A 26,955-nucleotide genomic window follows, 5' to 3' on the forward strand; every position below is an offset into this window, starting at 1 on the left:
AGAATTTATGAAGATCAGATTTAGAAGTAAAGCGTAGAATGAAAAAATCAGTCGTAAAGAGCAAAAACATAGAATATGATATAAATAAAAAGAAGGTGTGGGTGACAGATAATTAGAGGGCTAGTCCTAAAAAATAATAGTAATAATTGGTAACAAAAGAGGTTGAAATAAAAGTCCCTAAACCTAAAGTATACCACCCGTGCTATCACAAACACTTTCACGTAAACCAATAATACATATAAACGACATTAGATTTGTCTTATGTTCAACCGGACTAACACATTGAAACCTCAGCAATTCTCGTACTAGCAAACGCACCGGATCCCACTTCTCTCACCGGAGTGAATTTAACAAAATTTCGCCTATATAAAGCCAACGGGCGCCCGCGACCAGATTCAGTGCTGAGTGAATCGTGGAGCCATAAAAAATAATAAATAATAAATATTTAAAAAAAAATCATTTATAAAAATTTGTAGATCTTCTTGTATTAAATAATTCAAAATGTTCAAAAAGTGTCTAGTGTTCATTGCGATGTTCGGAGTGGGTATGTATCGATTTTTTAATAATAATTATGTGATTTATTTTGATTAATTGTTGCAATAAGGTGGGTTAATTTAATTGAATTTAGTTGGTAAAAAATAAAATTTGGATTTGGATTGTGGAATATAGTTTTTTGTGATTGGGTTATTTTGATCTTACTGAAATATACCTCAGAAGCACATTGGACAAAATAATTATATATATATATATATATATATATATATATAATTAAAAGTTAAAATTGAGAGGCAGTAGACTTATAAATGCAATTGATGCAATTGATTTGCATTTTCAAAGCTCAGCTTATTATACCCAAAAATTTTCAAAGTTATTAACTAGAGATTCATATTAATTGCTTTGTCATATATTTCAAGGCGGGAGTATGTTCACGCCTAACAAAAGCATCCTATATTTTGATATGAAAAACAAAAAAATCTATTAAAAAATCATCACAAATTAAATCAATCAATACAATACATTAAAAATTTTGAAAAATCAAATTTTTAAATTTTGGAAAAGCTGAAAAAATCAAAAAATTTATAATAAAATTATTCTGTGCAAAATCTCTGATTGATCTTCTTTATTGATTGCACCGTTTGGGCCTAAATTACAAGTACTGCAAATACTGATAAGAAAAGCAACTAAAGTATTAAAAAGTTTATCAAATTAACTTTAAAATTCAATATATATTATCAAGAATTTATTTCAAAAATATTATTCTAATATATTTCGTAAAAAAGAACACCGTAGTAAAATTTTAATTGTTAAAAATAAAGTGTTAATAAATATTTTTAATAATGTTTCTTTATTCAATTTTACGGTTGTGTTTGCAATGCTTTTATTAATTTTTTTATATAATTTGGTTTCGCTAATTAGACGGATTTAATTAAAAATCGATACTTTGCAATTAAATGATGAAATTATTAGACTTTGATATTTTAGATACACTATTTTGTTTATGTATATAAAAGTTTATGTAATAAAAAGTCATAGCACCCTTAATCTATATTGGAGCTAATTTAATTTAAATTAATTCTGTTTAATATTATTCTAACAAAATTCTTGTTGCTCAGTGTACTTTGAATGACTGTCCTAGATATTTTTTTGCGTTTAAATTATTAATTAAATTTGCATATTTTCATTGAAATCAAGGGTTGGCCTCCCCGATTTTTTTTGTTCAATTTTTATTTTTTTCAATAATAAGTATTAAAAAATACATATAACCCCATATTTTCACCCTCTTACCAAAAACCCCCATTTGGTAAAAATTATTACAGTAATTACATCATTTTTTATCTAGAATTTGGCAGTAAAGGTTTTTGACTAAATTTCGAATTGAGCGTATAAAAAAGCTCAATTTTACATGAAAAAATTATAAATATTTCAATACACTATTTTTAAATTCTGCATTTACAAATCATTACAATCACAGATAATCATTATATTAAATTTTTTGAAATCTATTTCATAGTTTTTAATTACTAACCAACGCCTAAAGTTGATATTTATAAAAGTGTTCAATTTTGTCGTTGATATAAGTGATATATGAAAAAACTTTCAAAAATTTGAAAATGCATCTGGAAAAATAAAATATTATTAATTTTCATTATATATAATTACAAATTTGTCGAAATAATTTATTCAGTCGTGCAATATCTAATAAGCATCATTGTAAATAGGAGATAACATTTTTTCTTAATAAAGTTTAATACACATTTGAAAAATTTCTTAATCACTCAGAATTCTTTGCACATTTCAAATAATTCCAGAAAAATACAAATTAAATAAAATTTAATTTATTAAAAATTTTTTTAGATAAGTGTCCAAAAATATTATGGCCAATATATTTATAAATGTGATAAAATGTATGTATTTATACTTGTCTTTTCACCCATATTACTCGACAATTAATTATGAATATTAGCAGTAATTGTAAATTTTAATTGAAACATAGTTAAAAGCAATAATTTAATTAATTATAATTCAAAATAAAAACTAATATAAAAACAATAGAAACTGTTATAACCAGAAACTCACTATCGGTTGCATTATTTTCTATTCAGAATTTTTTATAACAAAAGTATTTTTATTAAGTTTAGTTTAACACAATGGTCATGAATATTTTGTAAATAAAAAAATAATTTTACCACCGTTTGAAGAAATAGTTCTGAATTTTAAATACTAATCCCAGTATTAAAATATTTCCTATAATTAGAAATACTACATCGATTACTTAATTGTCTAGAAATACAAAACCGGCAAGACTATTGCAAAACGACTTGCACAAAATTACCATATCTATATTTAAACAAAACATTAACAAAAGTTTAGCAATTATATAAATGTCATACAGACAACTAAAATATTTAGACGACTCGTCGAAGAAATGCGAAAGTTTTGAAATTATTTACATAATACTAAATCGGTCGTAATATCGTAAAAATATTTCCAGATATAATTTACACGTGAATGAATAATAATTTTATGAACGATAAATGTAATAAAATTATTGAACATTAAAGAAGATAATAAAAAAATGTGCATTTAATTGGAAGGGTTAATGTATTATAAATCAATTTAAAAAGTGTTTTAATCTGGGAAATTTTATATCTTATTAACATAAATTATCAAACATATTACTGAAAATGCCAATAATAAGATATAATTACTAATTAACACTAAACGTTGTAATAAGCTACTTTTATATTTGTATTTCTAGTTAGATTTATGTTTCTTAAAAAAATATGTAAGTTTTTTGTAGATGTTCAATCACGACGTTTCGGAGCTAATTACGTTCCATCATAAAGTTTTTTCTGTTAAAACCAAAATTTTTTGGTACCTATATTACTAAATAATTTTGAGTGAACAGTATGTCAAATTTTTTTGTACAGGAACGGATTATGAATTTGATGTTAACAGATTTTTCTTTGAAAATTTTATTAAATATTAATTAAATATTTGTCATACCTATATTTATGCATTAAAGATTAAAGTCCTTAACAAAAAGTTTACATTAAATTGAGCCAATTAAAGTATAGATTAAGTTTGGTAAAATTCACCGAGAAAGTGTATTCAAAATAAATAATAGAAATAATTTTAAGTAATTACTAAAAACACAATTAGTAATTAATACTAAATGTTACAATAAACTGATTTTATATCTTATATTCATATTTTATATAATAGTTGTTTTACGGTTTCACGAATTATTAGAACAATATATAAATTTAATTGGATTATTAATCAAATAAATAAAACTAAATATAAGTAAAATATATTTATGATTTTTATACTTTATACTCCTTCAAAATTATAAATGAAATTAGCATTGAGTATATAAAATATATAAAAAGGGGGCATTCCATATTCCTGAAACTTCTATATATTCACATATGGAAAAAATATTACTATTTTTAAAAATATAGCACATTTTAGCTTTCAACGAAAATAGAAGAATAAAATGATTTTTATTAAACAAAGTGCAATAACTTCAGAAATGAAGAAATTAGCAAGTCTGGTAGTATTCAAACATGCATTTACAATGGCATTCGATTGTATCTATGAAAACGTGTCTAGAAATTTATATATATATATATATATATATATATATATATATATATATATATATATAAATACAAATATATACATACATACATATACAAACATACATACATATGTGTTAATATAGTTAATAATTAAATGTTTTATACGCCTACATATGTATCTTATATTTTCATGATTAGTTTTGTAATCATTAATTTACTCACGATTCAGAGTTTTTTTCATTTTTAGCTTTTCATAGATACCTAAAATTATTTATGACTTTATTTCTCAAGCTTAGAACCTCACATAATAGGAAAAATATTATATTTAATTTTTCATAAATAATTATTTCGACGTTTATTTAGTTTATATAAAGTTCTTTAAGAACTGTCAAAATAAACCATATTTTTTTACATTTATACACTTCATAAGTATTTCAAGCGTACTTTGAAATTTTAAATTAAAAAAATACTAATTGAAAATTCACTAAAAGGTATAATTGCTATTACATACTCTGATTTATAGGTGGGGGTAAATTGAGAGATTATATATATATACATATATATATATATATATATATATATATATACGTGTGTGTGAGTTTATCCGGTGTAAAATATTTGCTAGTATGAATTTGAATGATACAATTTCACAATATTTTCTTTGTAGAATGCAAGACCAGTTTTCTAAACGATCTCCTTGTTGAAAGTAGAGCACGCGCCGTGTAAATATGTATAAATTAATATATATATATATATATATATATATATATATATATACATCTTATTATATACATATTTACCTATGTATAAATCTATACCTATCTATTGAAAAGTTCTAATTCAAACCTCACAAAAATTTAAATAGAAGATTACTAATTCTGTGTTAGAGGATTACTCTTATTTAATTGTTTTATTCAATTATTATTTAATTGATATAACGTTATATTATATAGACATTTCATACTTTAGTAAAGTTCACCTGTGATTAATTAAATTATAATGATGATTCTAAAGTGATTCTGAAATACTATAATATAAATAAGGAAATTGTGATTCCAATAAGAAGCTGCTGATGTATCTATAGGATAAGTGACCATCTACTGGTGACTATATTATATTTATATTTTCTATTGCACGAAATAAGATATTTCTAAAAATATATTCTTTAAATATATTTCTTAAATTAAATAACGTATGTTTATATTCAAAATACCCCAGGTGTAAAACAAAAAATTTCTAAATCCATACTCTTCAATAACATGATTTGCTCTTAAATCAAGTAACATTTCTATTAATTTTCCTTATATTCAAAAAACCCTAGATGTAAAGCAAGATATTTCTAAAACCATATTCTTCAATCATAGTATTTGCTCTTAAATTAAGTAATATTTCTAATAATTTTCCTTATATTCAAAATGCCCCAGGTATGAATCAATAATCATTCGAAAGCAATAAATAAGAAATAAATAAAACCGACACTGAATTAAACAAAAACATGATGTGCTTGACTCAAATCTGATTCTTGAATTCGGCTACATTTATAAAAAATAATTAAATTAATTATTTTGCATATCCATATCTAATTGATCTGAGAATTAACATAAAAAGTTGTGCATAATATATGTGTACATGTACAAAATCAACTAGAATTCATTTATATTTCACTTCTATTTTTTGGTAAAGCAGATGCAATAAAATCTTGTTTTTGTGATTTTATCCACCAAATTATTTTCTTTGGTTACTTTATAAGAAGTCGACTAAAAATAATTCATTATAAATTCTTGAATTATATATTATTTTAATGATCAATTAATACTTTACTTCTATTTTTTGCGTCCCATCTTCCGATCTAAAAAAATCTGAAAATAATGTTCAAATTTAAACTAATCATCAAATTCCTATAGTAAAAAAAAAAATTTCTCGATCCATCAGTTGTACTTATTCAGTACATATTTGACAAATTTCTTTGATAATATTCTCTATGCTAAGATATATTATTTTTTTGATAAAATAATGTTTTAAAACGATTGTTTAAATTTTAACCATTCATTGACCTCTTATAACGTTAAAATTTTAAATAAGTTTATTCAACTTTCTCGATTAAATGCCATTGTATTACACTACCTATCTTAAAGCAAGTTGTAAGTAATTATATTTCAAGCATATGATTAATTGTGAATATTAAGACATATTTTAAGACTTCAATGTAATGAGTTGATAGAATTATGCAGCAGAATTAATAATAAATAATATTTTCAACCAAGAATAATAATTTGTGTAAATTCAAAGCGATGAAGCATTAACTGTTTAAATTGATCGATGTTTTATATGATTCTAAGTTGAATGTTTGTATGGAGGTGTATACATATGCATTTTCATATATTGTTTTTTAACTAATTATTTAATATCTTTATTATGAGCAAATAAAACATAATCTTTGTTGATGTAGGTCAAACTGCATTGAATGAAAATACTTAGCTTCCTACTTAATCATTTGTAATCACTTTTGTTCTTGCCTCATTCTATTGTTATAACATATTTGCACAAAAGTATACATGTATATATATATAGAATATATATATATATATTTATATATATATTCCATTCAATTCAAATGGATTCTACTTATTTTACGATCACTTCAACAATCAAGTTATTTTCTGTTCAAAGAACTTACTTTCAATTCGATCTTCAAAGCAAAACACCATTTATAATAATGTAGAGAAGAAAAAAGTTTAATTGAAAAATTGATTCTGATACAAAGTAAGTGAATTATTTAATAAGCCATATAAATAAAAAATTTTGGATTGAATAAGCCATATAAATATCAAATATTGGGTTGAATCTAATTTAGATAATATAAGTATTTGCACACATAGAGAAAAGCTTGAGATGGTGAAAAAAAGAGTATTACCACGAAGAGTCAAGAAGAATATTAAACAATAAATATTACTTAATTATAATTGTTTCTAGTATATAGTAACTGAATTGATTAATATGAAATATAAAAATTAAGTTTTGGATTAAATCCAATTTAAACAACAGAATTTTCATCTGTACTCAAGAAGAAGTGCACCATGATTGAAAAAACTATTTCTAAGAAGAAATGAAAATAACTTTGATCAATTAACAATACTTGATTGTTGGTATATTCGAAAGAGTGCTCGATATATTTTTTTAAAAAATGTTTCAGCCTATCTGTAATTAGAAAAATCCAAAAGAATTCACAACAATGTTCACTAAACACATTATTATTTTGAAATTAAACCTCGTTCAAAATTTTTATTAAAAAAATCTCTAAACCTTAGAAGATTTGCTGAGTCTTGTTTCATTAATGTTAATTCTTCTAGTGTTAATTCACACTAAAAATATTATTAAATAGAAACACTCTTTTAATATAAATCATATCTCGTTCATAAATTTAGTTAAAAAAAACTTTAAACCGTAGAAGACTTGCTGAATCTTGTTTTATTATTGCTTTTTCTTCTAGTGTTAAATCACAACTATGTTCTCTAAAAATATCATTAATTTGAAACACTCTTTTAATACAAATCATACCTCGTCCATAAATTTCATTCTAATCAATTTTTGTTTACATTTCTTGCAAATATACATAAATTGTTAGTACAAATGTAAACTGAATAGTGTAAATGCTTTTGAAATGTTTATAGAAGACATATATGTATATCAGCAAACCAATTGAAAACAAATAATAAAACCAAAACAAAAACAAAGAAACACTCTTTTAATATAAATCATATCTCGTTCATAAATTTAGTTAAAAAAAACTTTAAACCGTAGAAGACTTGCTGAATCTTGTTTTATTATTGCTTTTTCTTCTAGTGTTAAATCACAACTATGTTCTCTAAAAATATCATTAATTTGAAACACTCTTTTAATACAAATCATACCTCGTCCATAAATTTCATTCTAATCAATTTTTGTTTACATTTCTTGCAAATATACATAAATTGTTAGTACAAATGTAAACTGAATAGTGTAAATGCTTTTGAAATGTTTATAGAAGACATATATGTATATCAGCAAACCAATTGAAAACAAATGAAAAAATAGAAGAATGAATATAATGCGAGTCATATAAGAGTGTTCTAAAAATGATATTCTCCAACCCATCTACTTAGCTGTAAATGAACTATCGCTTGTCATCACCTCGTATGCATTATCTATTGTAATTTTCTCTATTTTAATCTTTTCGAATATATAATTAGAAGTGTTTAAATGCATCTCTAATTATATTTGCAAACGTGGATATGCATTATTATAACATTCTCATACATATATACATATAATGCAGAATTTTCTCCACGGCTGGTTAGAAAGCGGTAAAAACTTGGTATCAATGCACGGTCACTTTAATACAGATCAAGGTCGTCTCACTTATAATAGAAATAAATGGATATATATATGTATATATATATATATATATATATATAAATATCAATAATCAAAATTTGAATGAAATTACATTTCTGGCAGTTCTATCAAAATGTTTTCAATGTCAAACAATGATATGTTGTCTTTTGCTATTTTTTCATTTATTTCTACAGCATTACTTTATTTTGATAATCATTTAAATCCTTAAAATTTTCTTTAACTAACTTCAAAAAGATTTATCAAAATTCGAATAACCGTGTATGAGGAGTTACCATTCATACATCTGTACAGAACAATTTTATATATAAGACATCAATACGTCCTATAAATCAATTAAATAACATATATTTCAAAATGATATTCAGGTATCATAAACTAAAAAAAAGAACTCAAAACCAAAAAACTACTAGATAAAAAAAATCTTTTTGTTATGAATTTTGATATATGAATGTTTGTTTTTTGCCATGTCGTAAAAATTAAGGTAATTGGTGGTGACACATCTTTTGCCCCCTACTTTGAAAAAGTATAGTTAAAATATTATATTTTTTTTTTGTTTTTGGAATAACGATGTTGGACCTATCTACCCTACCACTATAAAATAATTTGACCTAAATTCAAACTTTTATTTTATGTTAAACTTTTATTTTATTTAAAATATTTCTTAGTCCGATTGATTGACAAATTATATCAGATTACAAATAAAAGTAGTTTCTTGTCACTCAAGTTTCTCAACTCGAAAGTAACGATCATTTTATTCATACTTTCTTTTAAAACAAAGGCATTTTATCTGAACGTAATTAAGATTATTATCGGATAAAATATTTTATTTAAATTAACAACATAAGGAAAGTAGATGGATGTTAAATAAGCTGATTATAATAAGAATAATTGAAAAAATATTATGTTGAAACCATATTTTGTTTCCAACATCATGAGCATCTTGAGAAGGAAGCTTCTCTTAAATTACCGAAACGTTGATTAAAATAATTAAAAAATGAAGTGAATGGTTTTTTAGGGAATTAAGGAGACTTTAGTTCAGAAATTTAAAAATAACAAAAAACACATGTTTTTGTATAGAGAAGGCAAATGCATTTATGCATACCAGACTAGAGATCGTTTGATAGATGATGGGGGGAGGCTCTAGATTTTCCTAGTTCCCACTATTAAATAAACTTTCGTCCTAATTGGTCTCCTAACAAACACATGTATTTATATATATGTATATATATATATATATATATATGTGTGTGTGTGTATGATTGTAATAATTAACTACAATTGCATATTACATTACCCAAATAAGTAATTAAACCACAAGAACCTCCTAGAGTGTTAATTTAAAATAACTTTGCTTGTGAAAATATTTATAAGATTGATTTTCTATTTAGAAATATCATCTCTAAAATATCTTCATACAAGAATGTAAGTATTACATTACTATATGAAGTCATAGCAAATATGAAAACCACAATTTAAAATTTCCTATTACATAAGATAATAGAAATGACAAATATGATGAAGGTACATGCTCGATTGAACAGCAAATTATCTCTAATGGCCTGTTAAATGAAATCTCTTCCTATATAAATTTATATATACATACATACATACATACATATAAATATATATATATATATATATATATATATTCATATGTCCTACATTAGTTTGCATCTAAAACCACAAGTTTCTCTAATTGCAAACATTTTGCCTTTGGCATATATCTCCACATATGCTTTAGGATTCTGCAATTAACTATTCAAGTTTAAATATTTATATACTTATATACAATTAATAAAACGCGGTTTATATTGAGAGTAAAAGTTATTTCATTACAAAATTATATAACCAATATATGCATATCTTGTATATATAAATTGAGCTCGGTATTAGGTATCATAAGGCTCTAAAACGGCTGAACCGATTTAGCCAGTCTTAGTCCTGAAAAATTCGTACTAATCCAGAGGTTGTGGGAAAGATGAGATATTATTTCAAACTCACGTAGAAACTTTACATTTTTAATTTAACATTTTAATGAACCATGTTTTCTATAGAATATGTATGAAACTTCCAGTTTAATTAGTACTTCATTATAATAAAAATAATTTCCAAATTCAGTTGCAAGTTGTAAATCATCTCTGATATATTATTTAGCAGCATTCGTATGGACTTTGTGTAATTTTGAAAAAAAAACACAATTATGAGCTGAAACTCAAGCTAGGAATAAATATATTGAAAATAATAATAATATATACATATTTTTTTAAAATATTATAAAAATTTTAAAGCTCGATGTTTTATTATATAAGTTGGAAAATTTAGAAAAGTTCAATGATATAATATATTATACTGTAGCCCTAGAAGTTAAGAAAAGGTCTAGGTGAGGAATCACATCTCTAAAACTTGTAATTATTTCTGTAAAGTAAAAATGGTTGAACTGATATTCACTGAAATAACTGAATGACACAACTAGATAGAATAACATAATTACTAAATGAAATAACTAAATAATAGAACTATTTCATTCTATTATCTGTAATTTTTTTTCGTTAGTACCACCCACGAGCAGATACATTATTATGAGGAAGTTTTTGATACTGAAGACAGTGAAATTTTTTATTATGAATCGAATATCACGAAATACCAATTAATTCACTTTTAGTTATTTTTGCATTACGAAAACAGAAACAAATCGCGCGTTTATCGGTAATAAAATTTCAGAATGTAATTATCCGAAAAATACTGGCGAATGGAAGAGAAAGGAGTATAGGTATATATACATATATAGAGTTATAGGTATATATACATATATGTACACAAATATATGGAATTAAGTTATGAAATCGATTAAAAATAGGAATTTAAGAGTGGAAGATGACTACATTGTCATAATAATTTAGATTACTGCTTTATATAAATCAGTTTCTTAAAATTTTAAGGTATTTATCATCATATTTCACATAACCATTAAATTTAATATTAGCAAGGAGAATTAATAAAAGTGTAATCAAAGTGCGATTGCTACTGCAAAATTAATTTAAACCAATTAACAAACTGTTTTTAAAACAATATTAATTTATTGTAAATTTCAAATACTGTATTCTATCTTCATGTCCGTCAAGAAACATGGTATTATGTAGAGAATTAATAAGAATCTTTTTACAAGATAATTTTTAGAATTTTCAAATTCAATTCAGATCTTTGCTTCTATTATTTTAAGTTAGATCCAACAGTTTTTTTAAATAACCTCTATGAAAGCATGCATGTGGGAGAGGTAAAAAGGCCCAACTTAAGCTATACCCTGGCAAAGGTAAAAACAATAGAAAATAGTAAAGAGATAAATTAAATAACTAGTTGTTCCAACTCTGATGACGAAATACCAAATCATGGTTATAAACAGTGTTATTTCTGTAAATATGTACCCATGAAGATTATGTTTTGCATTGTTTGAATAATGTAGCTAAATTTGTAATTTGTAAAATCCCTTTAAAATTAAAAATAAGATATTGAATAATGATATTGAAAATAAGATATTGAAGAATAAGATACATCTATTTGCCCCCTGGCAAACAACGCTTATGGAACAAAAAGGGACAGATGACAAATTTAAAAAAATAGTAAAAAAACACATTTTTAAATTAAGGAATTAACTGGAAATAATTTCTCAAAGTCTAATTAGACCTTTGTACCCCGCCCTTCTTTATATATAGTAACTATAAATGCAAACTATCGATCTCTATTTATAGGTATTTTTTCCTAATATATTTCAACTTTTGTATAATATTATTACTATTTTGTATTGGATTTGTCTTGATGAAATTTAGAAAACCTTTCTGTAATTTATAGTGAGTAATAAAATATTTTATATCTAATTAAATTAATGAACTCTCTCCAGGAAAATAATTATATTTTGAACTTTTGAACACTCTATAGAATCGTCAATTAAAAATTTTATATTACGATTCTATAGAGTGACATAATTTTACAATAAAATTATTATAATATGAAACCTCAAATAGTCAAATTTTACAATTCTCATTCGTTCTGATCCTTCTGCTCCTTCTGGATTCATATCTAGCAACATTGTGGTATTTGTTATATTTCTCTAATAATCACATGAATGCTGATCAACAATAGATCAAGTGACGGGAATAGCTCAGTTTGTGACTAGGGTCCTCGGTTCGAATCCTGGCACTGATGTAGAATTTGTTGGATTGATATCAAGTAGAACTTAATATCTTGAATCGTTGAATAGAATTAGAAGTTGGAAGAACAAGCAAGTAAAAACAAGGTGATCAAATTTTGTAGGTGATCTCTACATCAAATATGACGTTCAACTTTAAAACATCTTTATCCGAATATATTTCTATTTCTTTTTTTCGATGAAAGTTCTATTATATTTTTTGCGATGCAACGTAGCATTCCATCTGAGCAATTGTTTATCGAATAATTGAGCGTTCGACCTTTCGAAAGGAATGAAAGTGTTTTTACCGGAGTCTCCTCCATGTATATGTGTGTCAGCTTGCAAATGCTCATATAGATTCCTTGCCTTCTAAGGGTCTTTATCATAAAAAATACGTAAAATAAATAAAGTGAAAGGAAAATCAACATTTTCTGTATACCCTTGAAAGAGATTGTGTATTGTTAATTTCAAATTAACGACACATAATTATTACAAGCGGAATGGGAGACAACTGTATTTGCAATGAAATTTCTGCACGATGGAGACAGACGTCATGATATTGTATAAAACTCGAGAAGAGGATAATTTAATCGGATATTGGAGCAAAATTATAAAATTTTAAGTATTTACTGATTCTTCTTTCTGTCACATAAAATTCTGAGTTCAATTATATTTTAATAAGGTACTCAGCTAGAGTCAGGAATATACAAACAGGCTGACATGAATGTACCAATAATGTAACAAAACAGTTGTACGAATAAACTCATACTTAACAGAAGAATTTGAAAAATCCTGGTAGCCTATTTTGAATCTCATAATGAGTAAAAATATACTATCAATATCGTTTTTCAATATATTTCTGTCTCAGTTGTGTTCTTCTTAATTTTTGCTGATCCTTCTACCATTTTTCCTCCAGGATCATCATTGATTTTTGTTTCAAAATTGTTCAGTGTTCATATAAGTTCTTTCATATAAGTTCTAAATGTGATGTTCCACTTAATCATAGAATACTAAATCAATTTCTATTTCACTGAGCCCTTGATGCATAGACAAAGGTATAAAAACAGACTGATTGAACATCCTAAAGGCCTAGCAAGAAAAAAACAGACAATATAAAAACAGACATATTTGATATCGTGCAGTAGCGATGTCTATTATCACTTAAAAATACTGTTTTTACTTGAAATTATCCCGATTTCGGGCACTGCGGTGTGAAATGGTAATGCAAAATCTCTCACACTATTCCTTCCTGAACCGAGATATATTGATATATTAAAATAAAGTGATATGTAACAATTACCATTATTACCATTAGAAGTATTATCAAGGTATTCAAACCTCAGAATAATACAATCTTGATAAAAGTAGTGATCAGAAATGTGACAAATTATCATTTTCAATGGTACTATTTTTTCTATTTCGTCATGCTTTTAAAATATCAAAGCCATCAAGATTATTGACATATTTAAGAATCAAAATATCATATTAAAATGTCATAAATTTGCCAACCTCGGATAAAATATATGCTACGGAAGTTCATAAGGTCAACTAGCTTCTTAGGTCAAAAATTTCGAAAGATCAAAGTTAAGACATTAGAATAATGGATTTCCATTATCATCTTTTATAATAAATTATACAGTTTTATTAGTAAAGTTTAGTTATTACTACTTTAATTTAATTTATTTTAAGTTTTGTTAAGATTTTAACTGATATTAATTTCTTAATGCAAAGACAGATCCGAAAGAATCCAAGAATAGAAACCAACTTAGAAATTAGTTACAAATTTAGATTAATATTAATATTAATAAAGTATAAATAATTAATAATAATATTAATCAGAAGCTTGCTCATTTAATATTATTACTTTTATCTGAGTAATCTCGATTTTAATTAATATTTATTTGTGTAGGTTGGTGAAGAATTTTCACCAAATAAATATTAGCAACTAGTAAGAAGTTTTAGTGGGACATATATTGAGACAAGTCTGATCTAAATAAAAGACCACTGGAGGGTAGCCCTTTAAAAATCACTATAATTAAAGCCATCAATGTAATTACTAAATGTCCAAATAAAACATATTGTAATTTATATTACAAATTTAAAGTCAATCCCAAGAGTTGTTCTGGATCCTCAACATAGTGCTCTACCTCTACTTCACGACTATTAGAAAACAGTAAATAAGTGAAATGTGTTTTCTTTTCATGTTTAAAAATTATTATTTGTGTATTACAACAAGCACTCGTGTATGTTCAAGTATTGAATTATGTTTTCAAATCATTATATATACATTTATTTGAATGGTTTTGTATGCGTCGTTCGTTGTTAAGTCACGTTGAATATTTTAAGATGGCATTAAATTCGCGACAGTGTTGGTGGTTCTTGTCACTTTCACTAGATCTGCATTTTAATTCATATAAAAGCTTATGCATGATCGGGAATTGTTGCCAATACTGAGAAATATCGATGTAATCGACTTACGGTTTCTTATATTTAACCAGGATAAAGGGAAATTAAACTTTACTATATATTTCTTCCATTTTCTTGATAAGCAAACTCACTTTATAAATCAATCTAGGTTGCTTTAGAACTATATAGTTGTAAGACAGAATTTGATCAAAATGAGTTGAAGACTAATATTGGATCAAGTTTGAATATTAACAAATAAAACTATGAAGTTTTCGTTATATCTTATGAAAACAACCTGCACCAAGAAGAAAGCAGTATCCATTTTCAATAAAATTCAAAAACAGCGCTTGAAAATATATCGTTGCTATTAGAAAAAAGGTTACAAGCTATGTTTCTAGGAAAATTGATAGGACAATCATTAGATTGCCTTCTGATATAAATTACATCAATAGATACAATAACCACTGGGTCGGATCCAAAAAATCTCGTAGGTGAGATTTAGCTTAGAATTCTTAACTTCTGGCTGTTGTTAAAACAAAGCAAATATAAAAATCTAATATTGTTTCAATATTTTAATACCTTTTTGAAAATATTGAAGATTGAAAATATTTGTCAATATATTCTGTAATCACTTCAATATATATCATTATTTGAACATAGTTACTAAATATAACTAAAGTTGCAGTATGTTGGCTTCTAACCATCCATCTATTTCAATATCCATCCAAGTCTTTCACAATAAGTAAGGTTAAAGTCATTTGTCAATATATTTGGTCATCATTCCAAAATTTATCCATAAATCATAATATTTAGTCTAATCTTGTACCAGCTCGAACATTCATGTAATAAACCATTAACAAAACATTTGATAATTTAAATATGGTTATCGCCACTAACTTCATACCAAAATATTTAAACTGAATATAACTATACTCGTATAGCACCAATATTGCTTCACGTTAATGGCATTAATACAATTATTGAATATTTGTCAAAAATTCATTTTGGTCCCAAACATTAATTATGAACTGATGTTGCTGATTGTGGATTAAGTTTTCATTTTAAAATTTAGAAATAATTAATTGGTTTCTAACCAAACTTGCTAACGCTATTAATATTTACTCGACAATCCAAAAATCAATCTGTTAATCGCATAATGCTTCTATAAAGCCAATGTTACTATTATTAACACAGTTATCAAACATTTATCAAAAGCGATTGATATTGGTCCCAAGTATATCAAAGTCAATTAGAGTAGTATTAATTCTTCATTTTAATTTTTAATAATTAGCAAATGTTGTTCGCAACAAATATTATAAAGTTTTAGTCAACTATGCTAACGATACTTATATTTAACTAATATTTCAAAATTCGATTCGCCTTTATAAATGCTTTTCAATGCTTCAATGCTTTGGTATATTTAGCAATGAAATAGAAGAAGATATCTATGTATATATATATATATATATATATATACATTTGTATATATTGTTAAATAATTAAAGTTCATTGTCCCACATCTTTTTCGGTAGACAACATTATTTGTAGGTGAGCAACTTCTTGAATATAAACACTTCTACTACTAAGAAATCCAAAGTGAAGAAATTTCATTCAAGTTATGTGCATTACTAATAATAAGTGAAATTGGCAAAAGTTTAGCGCCATATGAATACATACATACACACATATGTATATATATATATATATATATATATATTTATATTTATTCAGACATTTGTACTCTCAGATATGCGTGCACAAAACAAGTTACAAGTTTGTCACGTTGCATAATGATATTTCATAATAATGTTAAAGTTCAAATGGGATTATAAAACTTCATAGCAATATAGATATATATATATATATATATATATATATATATATAAATTGTAATTGATTACACATGAACGTAATACATATTATATTACATTCAGCTATATGCATAAGAAATTCATATATGAATCTTTTTTTCCCTATATATTTTTCCCTGTTATTAAGTAATTTATTCTCTAAAATCACCAATTGTTTAGCTAGATCATGAATCTCATATAAGATATTATTGATTTTTATATTTTATATGAATTTTTTCACCACTTGCCTCATGTAATCTATTGATCTTTATAAATATTAGAAATATTTATTATTACTTTAATAATATAAGTTTAAAATAAATTATCACACAGAAGTAGTACAAGAATCATATTTTTGTGTGAACTAAATTTTTACTAATTTTGGATAATTTTGTATTATGATTGATTCAACCCATAAAATTATAAGATCGATTTAAAATAAATTGTTCTATAACATAATGAATATAATAACTTTTGTACTGATTTTGGATGATTTTGTATCATGATTGATTTAGTCCATAAAAATTAAAATTTTTGTTTATTTATTCATAAGCAAGCCGTAATCAATAACAATAGATATAATTTCAGGCTCTTGTCCAGCTTATGTCTGGCTCCAATCAAGCTTCAATTTGAAATTTATCAATCAATCAATCTTTCCATAACAACTTTGTGAAGAATCAAGACTTCATATTACAAAAAGCTCTTAGAAAGCAAATGAAGAAAATTCATAATTTAACAAATAATAATTTCATATTCATGATCTCAGATAAAAGAACAATTTGTCTTATGATATAATACAAGTAATCTTCAGTTAAAAAATCATTAATTGTCTACTAAAGAATGTTAAAGAATGAGAAGCTTTCCCAAAGTCATTAAAAATAAGTCCATAGTTTTATAAGATGGTTATGAATTTTGATTGAATATTTATAAAATAGTAATTATATTTTTTGTCATGATTCCAGAATATAAGTATTTTCTATGAAAAAAATTATTTTGCAGTAAGACTTTGATAGGATATTTAGAAAAAGTCATTATTACTTGGCGATTCTTTCACAGAAACTCATGTACAAAAAGTTTACAAAGACATTTAACGTGTTTATTATACATATTTAAACATATGTACTGATTATTAAAAAAATCCTTTGGATTAATATACATACCATACATATATTTACGTATATACATACCATAATAGTACAGTGCCAGAAATAAAAACTAGCTATACTATTAAAATTATGTCCAAAATTAGGTATGAAAAAAAAAATCCCATGCATTAATAAATTAATAAGATTAAGACAATTACCTTGATAATTAGCCTCTATTTGGTTTCAATATAATGAGATATTTTCGGATATTTTAAATATCTAGGCGCCATCATGGTTTACATACCCTGGAATAAAAAATCATTATAGAATATATATATATATATATATATATATATATATATATATATATATGTATATATAAATATATTTAATAGAAATAATAATTTATAAAATATATATTCAAGTGTAACAGTCTAGGTAAAACCTAGATGGATTTGGCAATTAATTTTAGGAATACACGATTCAAAAGTGTTTCTCCGAAATACTATTTCAAAATATAAGATCATTTAACAGCACTATTAAAAGATTTTTTTGAAAATATCAGGTTAATTTGCTATTATTAAACGTCTTCGTCTAGGTGAATAACAAAGCCATAAGGCAAAATTGACTGATAAAATGATTTATATCACAAATTTTGGCGAATAAATCTCTTAGATCAATGTGCATAACAATAATATATTTTCCCATATTTATAGATTTAGTCCATTAATTCAAAATTAATTCCGCATATATGAATAAACTACTACGTGCGATAGTGTCAATAAATTAATAAAAGTTACACACCTATAAAATCAACCAAGATCTATAAAATCATAAATTCTACGAATGTATGGTATATTTCGTCCACATGTGCATAATTTTGAATAATAATTAAATTCATAAGAATAGAAAAAAACAAAAAATGATGTTAGATTTATTACACAACCTGTTTCCAAATATCAAAACCCGTTACTGGGTCACGTTCGATTTCATTGGAATTTCGATTCGAAAAAAATTGGAATAAATATTTGTTAATAGAGAGGATGTGCATTTTGAAAGAAGATATAATTCAGACATAAAAATGATAATTGTCATATTAAATTAAAATAGTTTTTAAGGTATAATTATTAAATCTAGCAGAACATCAAATAAAAAATACTGGGCTTTTTACATAAATATAATTAGAGAATTTGTTCCCAAAACTACAACATATGTTATATTTTTTAATATTTTTTGAACTGGTGATTTTTCAGTATTTGACCTTACATCTCACTTGAAAATTTATATCTCTGTTGCATTTATTTTATTTTATGAAGGGGCGTCCATTAATCACGTGAGGTTTTTCGGAGGGGCTGAAGGTTTGAAAAAAATCACGAAATATCACGTGGGAAGGGAGAAGTATAGCAAAAATTATGTAATTTTGATCTGACTTTTTGAAAAAAAATCTAAACAATTTAAAAAAATCTAAAATTTTACAATTTCTCTTGTAACTAAAAATTCACGTAATGTTTGGTGGGGTAGTCCCAAAATTCTTAAAAAATCGACCACGTGATTAATGAATGCCCCCTAACTTTGAAAATATTGGTTCATTAATCCTTACATCTCTGTGAACGTTTCTATTCCTGGTGTTATTTAATTAAAATCGTGACAATTTATTTTACAAATGTCATTTATGTCATGTAAATCATAACAATGGATGAATCTAAAATTTATGCATAACAAGAGAGACAAACGCCTCGACAATTATATGAACAATAGACGTTTTCACCTTCACACAATCTAGAGAAAAAGTATAATAAATAATGTTTAACAATATTAACATATATATATATATATATATATATATATATATATATATATATAAATATATATATATATATATATATATTACAAATACATTTGTTACAATTCTATTTATCCAACCTCAAGACATCTTGGAATGTCTGATAGAAAGAGAATTTGGAATGGAATTCAGTTACGTGTCTCAATAAATTGTTACAATTCATAACATTCTCTAAAGTGAATAAAAATGAATTGAATACATTCACAACCATATTATTTTTCAAAACTATGATTTGTTACACCGGTCAATCTTGGTGGGTATAGATTTATAGTAAATGGATGATGATAAAAAGATCATCGTCAGTTTCTATTTTATTATGCACTTTGTGTTTCATTTTGAATTTCAAATGAGTATTAAATTTATCACTTGTTGCACAAAAACAAATAACAAATTCCGCATGCATTCTTTGGCAAGCTTTTGATGCCCATATATTTCAATACACTAGTCATAGATCAGTCTCTACAGAAATACGATTTAGAAACAGAAAACTTACAAATAGCACAAGTATTGGCAATATCATCAGTGTTTTATATCAAAACCCTTAAGAAAAAAAATCTTTTATAATATTGAATTACTATAATATATAACTATTATATCATAGATAAGTCTCTATAGAAATACGATTTAGTAATAGAAAACTTACAAATAGCATAAATATTTTCAGTGTCATCAATCATAACCCTTAAGTAAAGAATTACAATAAATATATGTAGTATAATATTTAATTACTATAATATAGAACTATTATAGTAATAGCAGTAATGTTTAAGATAGAAAATATTGTCAAATATTCTATATTTAGGCATAGCAATATTATCTAATATTTTCTTTATAAATTTTGTTATCTTTTCTATAATTCGTCTCGATTCGAATTGCAGTATAAAAAAATGTGACTCTTGCTTCAAAAAGTATGAAATAAAATACAAAAGTAGCATCTGGAAAAACTATGGTCACTTATTATAAATATTCTAAAAATTCAAAGCAATTTACAAAGTAATTTTGTTATTCGCAAAATGATCCATATAAACCCCCCAGGGATCCATGACAACTTTCAAGGGGTCCACGTCTGCAAAAAAAATTTGGGGTTCACGGTAGTGGGTCACAAGCACAACAGACCATTTAAGATATATTTACTTATACTAGACTACCTATAATAAAGTCATACAAAATATTTATGGATGATCAAAGAAAGTAGAAATATATTGTATATTTCTATGGATTTATAGAAAAACAATAACGGATAAATCAGGGATCCAGGCAAAATCCAAGGAGTTCACGAAACAAAATAGTTTGAGAACCTATGATTTACATAAATGATTTACGTCTGAAATCATTTTTTTTATTATAGTTTTAAAATAACAGATGACTTCTGTTTCCTAAATAAAATAAATATGAGATCACTAAAATTAATCTCACTCTCATTTTTTTGTTATTTAAATTTAAATCAGACTCAGGTGTAAGATAAAAGAGCAGAATTTTAGCAAAAATGTTGAATAATTTATTATTATTGAAAAATACTATGGAAAAATAACAAATTCGACTTTTTTCAGTATGCATATATACATATACATATATATATATATATATATATATATATATAAACAGTCAGTCAGAATAAATATTATTTTTTTAAACTATATGCTAGTCTTTTATGGCTTTGAGGGGTTTATCTCCAATTTCTTTCAGAGTTTCATTTCAGTTGATTAACATTATCATAAAAATAAATGTTAAAAATTATCATAAAATTTATACCTAATTTGCCATAAAAAAATGAACTGAATAAAATGCAATAGAAATATTGGGATTTTTTTTACAGTTTTGTTTTCCAACAAGTGTTGTATCATTTTACAATCCTGATTATAAATGCTCAAACTCTTGATGGAACTTGCCAACATTCTGTAGTAGAAAGAAGGGCCTTCCAAGTCGACCAATTTCAAAAAAAGAAATCACAGTGACAAATAGTTTTATTTCTGTAAAACTTGAAGCAATTGTGTCAATATTTGTGACTACGGCCTACACAGTTCCAATAGATTAATTAATTTAAAATTAACAAAAATTTTAAATTAACACAAAGACTAAATGAGCAAAAATAGTTAAAATTAACCAGAATAACCGAAAAATGATTACAGTTTGACCAAAGCTCAAGGTATTACTGAACTAACCACAATAATCAATCTGAAGGTAAAAATTGGTATTTCTAATCATTTTCAACATAGTTTCAATTACCAACCCGCATCGGCTTGACGCTAAGTTCTGGGACACCCTGTACTTATATACATTAATATGAAATAATAATGATTCTATTACAAATAATTTTTTATATTTTTATCCTTGGATTTCAATATCAAAATTTTACATATGGTCCTCTCGTCCGCCACTGCCGTAGTTCAGTTCAGTTCGATTTGCGTTTTTGTTATGAAAGAAAGTGAAAGGTAGTCTCCCCGCGGTAAACAAATTTCAAAAGTCACTTTCTTAACATGCTCGCATATATATACATATATTTGCTGGGCCATGTGCGCGTTTGTAAAGGAATTTGTCGACTTCATTCTCATTTTGTCTCGTCTCAAATATCAGATTCGATAGGGCATTGATCTCCAGAAAGAAAAGAATCATAATGAGAATTAAATTAGGGGGACTAGAACATGTTTAGTCTGCTATATTTATATAAAACTCCAGAAAAAATCGACCAACTTATTATTATTTGTTAAACTGACTAATGATGTAAACAGTATTTACATATGTATGTATAATATATAACATACTTAATGTGTGTAATCATTCAATTGTTTGGGATTTTGAAAAATAACTCAAAAAAAAAAAAAACAATTCAAAACTATGTTAACCGAACATATTAATAATTTAAACCATAATATAGATTTTTTCAACCCAATAATTTACGTTTTGAAGAGAACGTAATTAAAAGACGATACTCTGAGGGGTTGTTTTTGCAATTGCATAACGACAGGGTCATAAACAAACGATTCGACAACACGGCCCTGAGCGCAACAAACACGTGGTTCGTAAATAGCGTGTCAACATTTCTTAAAAAATGACAAGATCCCATCGCTTTTTAAAAGTTCCCGTAAAATTTGAACACATGCTAAAAACTGCTTTAAGAAAAATGTAACATTTTTATTTTAAATTCCGAATAGTTAATACATATAATTTCGACAACTTGTTAAGTTTTAATGTTTATTTTTGTGATTTACCATCTGTGGTGTTAAAAAATATATATTTTACCAATATGCACATACTCATACCATGGATTAATAATGTTTTTATATGTTACATTAGGATACAAAATTGTAAGTGTTTTTATTATTGTTATTATTATTGTTTTTCTATAAAATTTCTTACATATTATTTATTTAGTTTTAATTTTTATAGTTAAATTGATTGGCACTGAATGAAGGCTAAGATGCTAGCCGAAACGTATAGATTTTAAATAAATTTCTAAAAACCCTCAATCTTTTTTAATCAATGTAACGCCCGACTTTTTAATTCAAATTAAACATATATATATATATATATATATATATATATATATATATATATAAACATACATATATCTATTTATGGCTATTATTGTATACATATCATATCATGGGCAATTGGCATTAGCAATGAACTGATTTCATTTTACATCGGATTTCTCTTGTTGCATTTTACTCTACAAAACAAGTTTATTTCTTATAAATTTCATTCATGTGCACTCACACGTCGGACCGATAAACACTTTTTCCACCTTGAAAATTATTTATTGAGACGTCGGCACGACCAGGTAAAGGTAAAGCACTTACATATTAAAATAAATGAATATATATGTATATATAGATATATATTTATTTAAGTTCGTATATCACATACTTTAAATAATTTTGTAGTTTCTTTATTGTTTATTCAAAACAATGTTTTAAACAAAAGCTGTATACGGCTTTAGTTTCTCAATAAAAAATACTACGATAATAAGCCACTTCGTTGTCTATGTTTAATTTTTCTATATTTTTATCACGATTATTAAATAAAATATAAGTTTTACTCTTTAACCATTATTTTTAATAAATGTGTATCATCTATCTCCATCTCAATGCATTTTGCTTTTAGTCTGCATAATATTTTTTCCTGTCGTCATGCATTTCTGGCGATCGCCGAAGCGATGTTTTAATTCAACAAATAACTTATACATAATTCGAAAAAATAGAATTGTTTAACAATTCGACATTGCATAACAAAAATCGGCATAATATCCGCGTATAATTATCACATCTGACTGATTTTCAATCAGTTTTGTGCACTCGAATAAACACTCAGAAAATTTAACTGACTCGCATTTTATGCACCTGTCGGGGAAAAGATAGAGTAAAGAGTTTAGGATTTTCAGGGATAGAAAAATATGTTTGTAAAATATTTTGAAAATTAGACCAATATAAAACTTTCAAGTAACACTCATTTTCTATAACTTGAATATAAAGTTTCTATTTCCCGAATTGACCATATATTCAAAATATAGTCAATAAACATAAGAAAAAAAATTAAAATATTTAATAAGGTTGAATATATATTTATATATATATATATATATATATATATATATATATATATATCCAAAACTAAATCTGGTATGTGTAATTTTTAGAAAAAAATAATTAATGATTATAGATAAATATTTTATTCGGAGTATCAACCCACAATAAAATATTTTTCCTATTCGAGCTATAAAATTATTCGTATTTATTTTATTTTATTATATTATTTGATTGAATTTGCGTATTAAATTGTGTTTACACATCGAACCGGAACTCGATATAGGGAAATAACGCGCAGATTTTGTTTTACTTGATAAACAAATCTATTTTCATTGTTAAATTATTATGAAGTTACCTTCAAATTAATTTATTATATTTACAAAAACAGATTTTAGATATAAATATTTCATTGTATTTTTTTATTTTAATTTATTCACATATTTACTGTGTTATATAATATATGTTTTTGTTATCAGATTTTACCATTCTGTGAAATGTAATAATAATAATAATGCAATAATGAACTAGACCGTTGTAAGAATTTCAACTCGTATTCAAATGTGACCCACATAACTAACATATTCAGTAGTTTTTTTAAAAACTGAGAAATATAATTTTGTTTATTTGATCTTACTTTACCCAAATTTTTGAAAACCCATCTACGCAAAAAAAAACATTTTTATTTAGATATTAAAAGCTTATTTTACTTTATTGACATTTTGGAACTTAGTATATTAGTTTATACCAGTAATCTTTCACCAAAATTGCACGATTTATGTTTAGCTTAAAAGTAATTAATTAGGTAATTTCAAAATTTTTTCAGTAGTTTCAGTGTTAGTGTCTTGATAAAACAAAACGGTCAAATTTCGTGAAACGTACCAAGTTTTGTAATACTGATTTCGCAGTCGTTGAAATAATCAAGTCATTAATAAAATTCCAATTAGCATTCCAATTATCTTTTGCATATTTGGTAGAAAATTACAACACGTTCTGAGAAATCAAGAAACCAGTTTTAAATAATAGTATTCGGTAAATGTAATAGATCCATTTAAAAAACACCAATAGAAAAGTTACACACTTTAGTAAACTTTAGTGAAATTCATACAAATTTATAGTTGATACCAAAAGTTAGAGTAGAAAAATTGGGCTTTGGGGATATCCTAGTTAACTTCTATAAAATAATTTTATTGTTTACCTCAGATTTCTTTGTTTTTTTTCTAACCATAATCTATTGCTTTCCTATTCAATTATTACAGATTTTTACTTTTTCTCAGAAAATTTATGAAAATTGGGTTTTGATGATATCCTAGTTAAAATTTATGAATTAATTTCAAAATCTATTCCAAGTTTCCTTGTTTTTCGAATCAATCTATTGTTGTCCTATCAATTATTCCAGATGTTTTTCCTTTCCTCCAAATCTATAAAAACTCGGTTTAAAATTCAATAAACAAAATCACTGATATAACTAATATTTGAACAAGAAATTAATTTGTTATTTGTAATTTATTGTAAGTGATATCATATTCAAATCATTTTAGTGTATTAAATTTTGATCAGTAATAAAAATTGTATAAGAAAAAAATATTATATTATACAAAATATGATATTACAAAGTCATCATAAAACAGTTATTTCCACGTACTTCTTCTGGGTTCATAAAATAATACATTTATTAATATAAAATGCAAATGTGTAGTATGTCATTGGATGAGTTACGACATAATTGTTGCAAAGAAAAATTATAATTTTAAATGTTCCAATAAAAAATGCAGTTAAACCAGTTGTAAAACAAACTTAAATGTCAAATGATAGTATTGAAATTCTAGTATTATTCTTTGAACAATAGTAATAGGAATATATATATATATATATATATATATATTAGGGTGGTCCTTAATATGGACATTTTCAAATTTTCTTGCTCCCAAGGGCTCAAATGGTTCCAAATTGATAAAAAACAATTCTCTGAAAGGTTTAGCTCTTAATGTTAACTTTTAGATAGTGCGCAATTCAATAAAATAGATATAACTTAGCGACAAATGAATTGAAATTGAAAATTCGTGTTATTTTTTATTGAAAATTCGACGCTCTACAAAATTTTTGAAAATTTTTTCATGCTATTTCCATACAAAACTTTGATTGAATTGCGATCTATCTAAAAGACAATATTAAGAGCTAAAACTTTCAGAGAATTGTTTTTCATTAATTAGGAATTATTTGAGCCCTTGCGAGCAAGGAAATTCGAAAATGTCCATATTAAGGACAATCCTAATATATATATATATATATATATATATATATATATATATATATATATATATATATACATGTATATATATATAATATATATAATGACCATCCTAATATATATATATATATATATATATATGTATATATATAGTATATATATATATATATATATATACTATATATATATATATATATATATATATATATACTACATCACTGATGACTCACAGATGATCCATATGATTTGTATGAAGTACCAACTTTAAATAGATATTTGTCAAAATTTCATTCAAGGTACCCTCCTCTCCGGTTTTTCAAAAAAATGTATTCAA

General features: G+C 24.9%; 1 protein-coding gene across 1 annotated transcript in view; it reads left to right on the forward strand.

Moving 5' to 3' along the window:
• Nucleotides 1–411: 411 nt before the first annotated feature.
• LOC113382934 (protein obstructor-E) overlaps nt 412–26,955 on the forward strand; it is a 35,609-nt gene continuing 9,065 nt past the window's right edge. The window contains exon 1 of the mRNA XM_026621187.1: nt 412–544. Coding sequence (XP_026476972.1) covers nt 502–544 — 43 coding nt within the window. The 5' untranslated portion in view covers nt 412–501. The remainder of the gene's footprint in view (nt 545–26,955) is intronic.

Source organism: Ctenocephalides felis, unplaced genomic scaffold, assembly GCF_003426905.1.
Source record: "Ctenocephalides felis isolate EL2017-DRISC unplaced genomic scaffold, ASM342690v1 CF-g0.4_SCAFFOLD_03570, whole genome shotgun sequence".
NCBI lineage: Eukaryota > Metazoa > Arthropoda > Insecta > Siphonaptera > Pulicidae > Ctenocephalides > Ctenocephalides felis.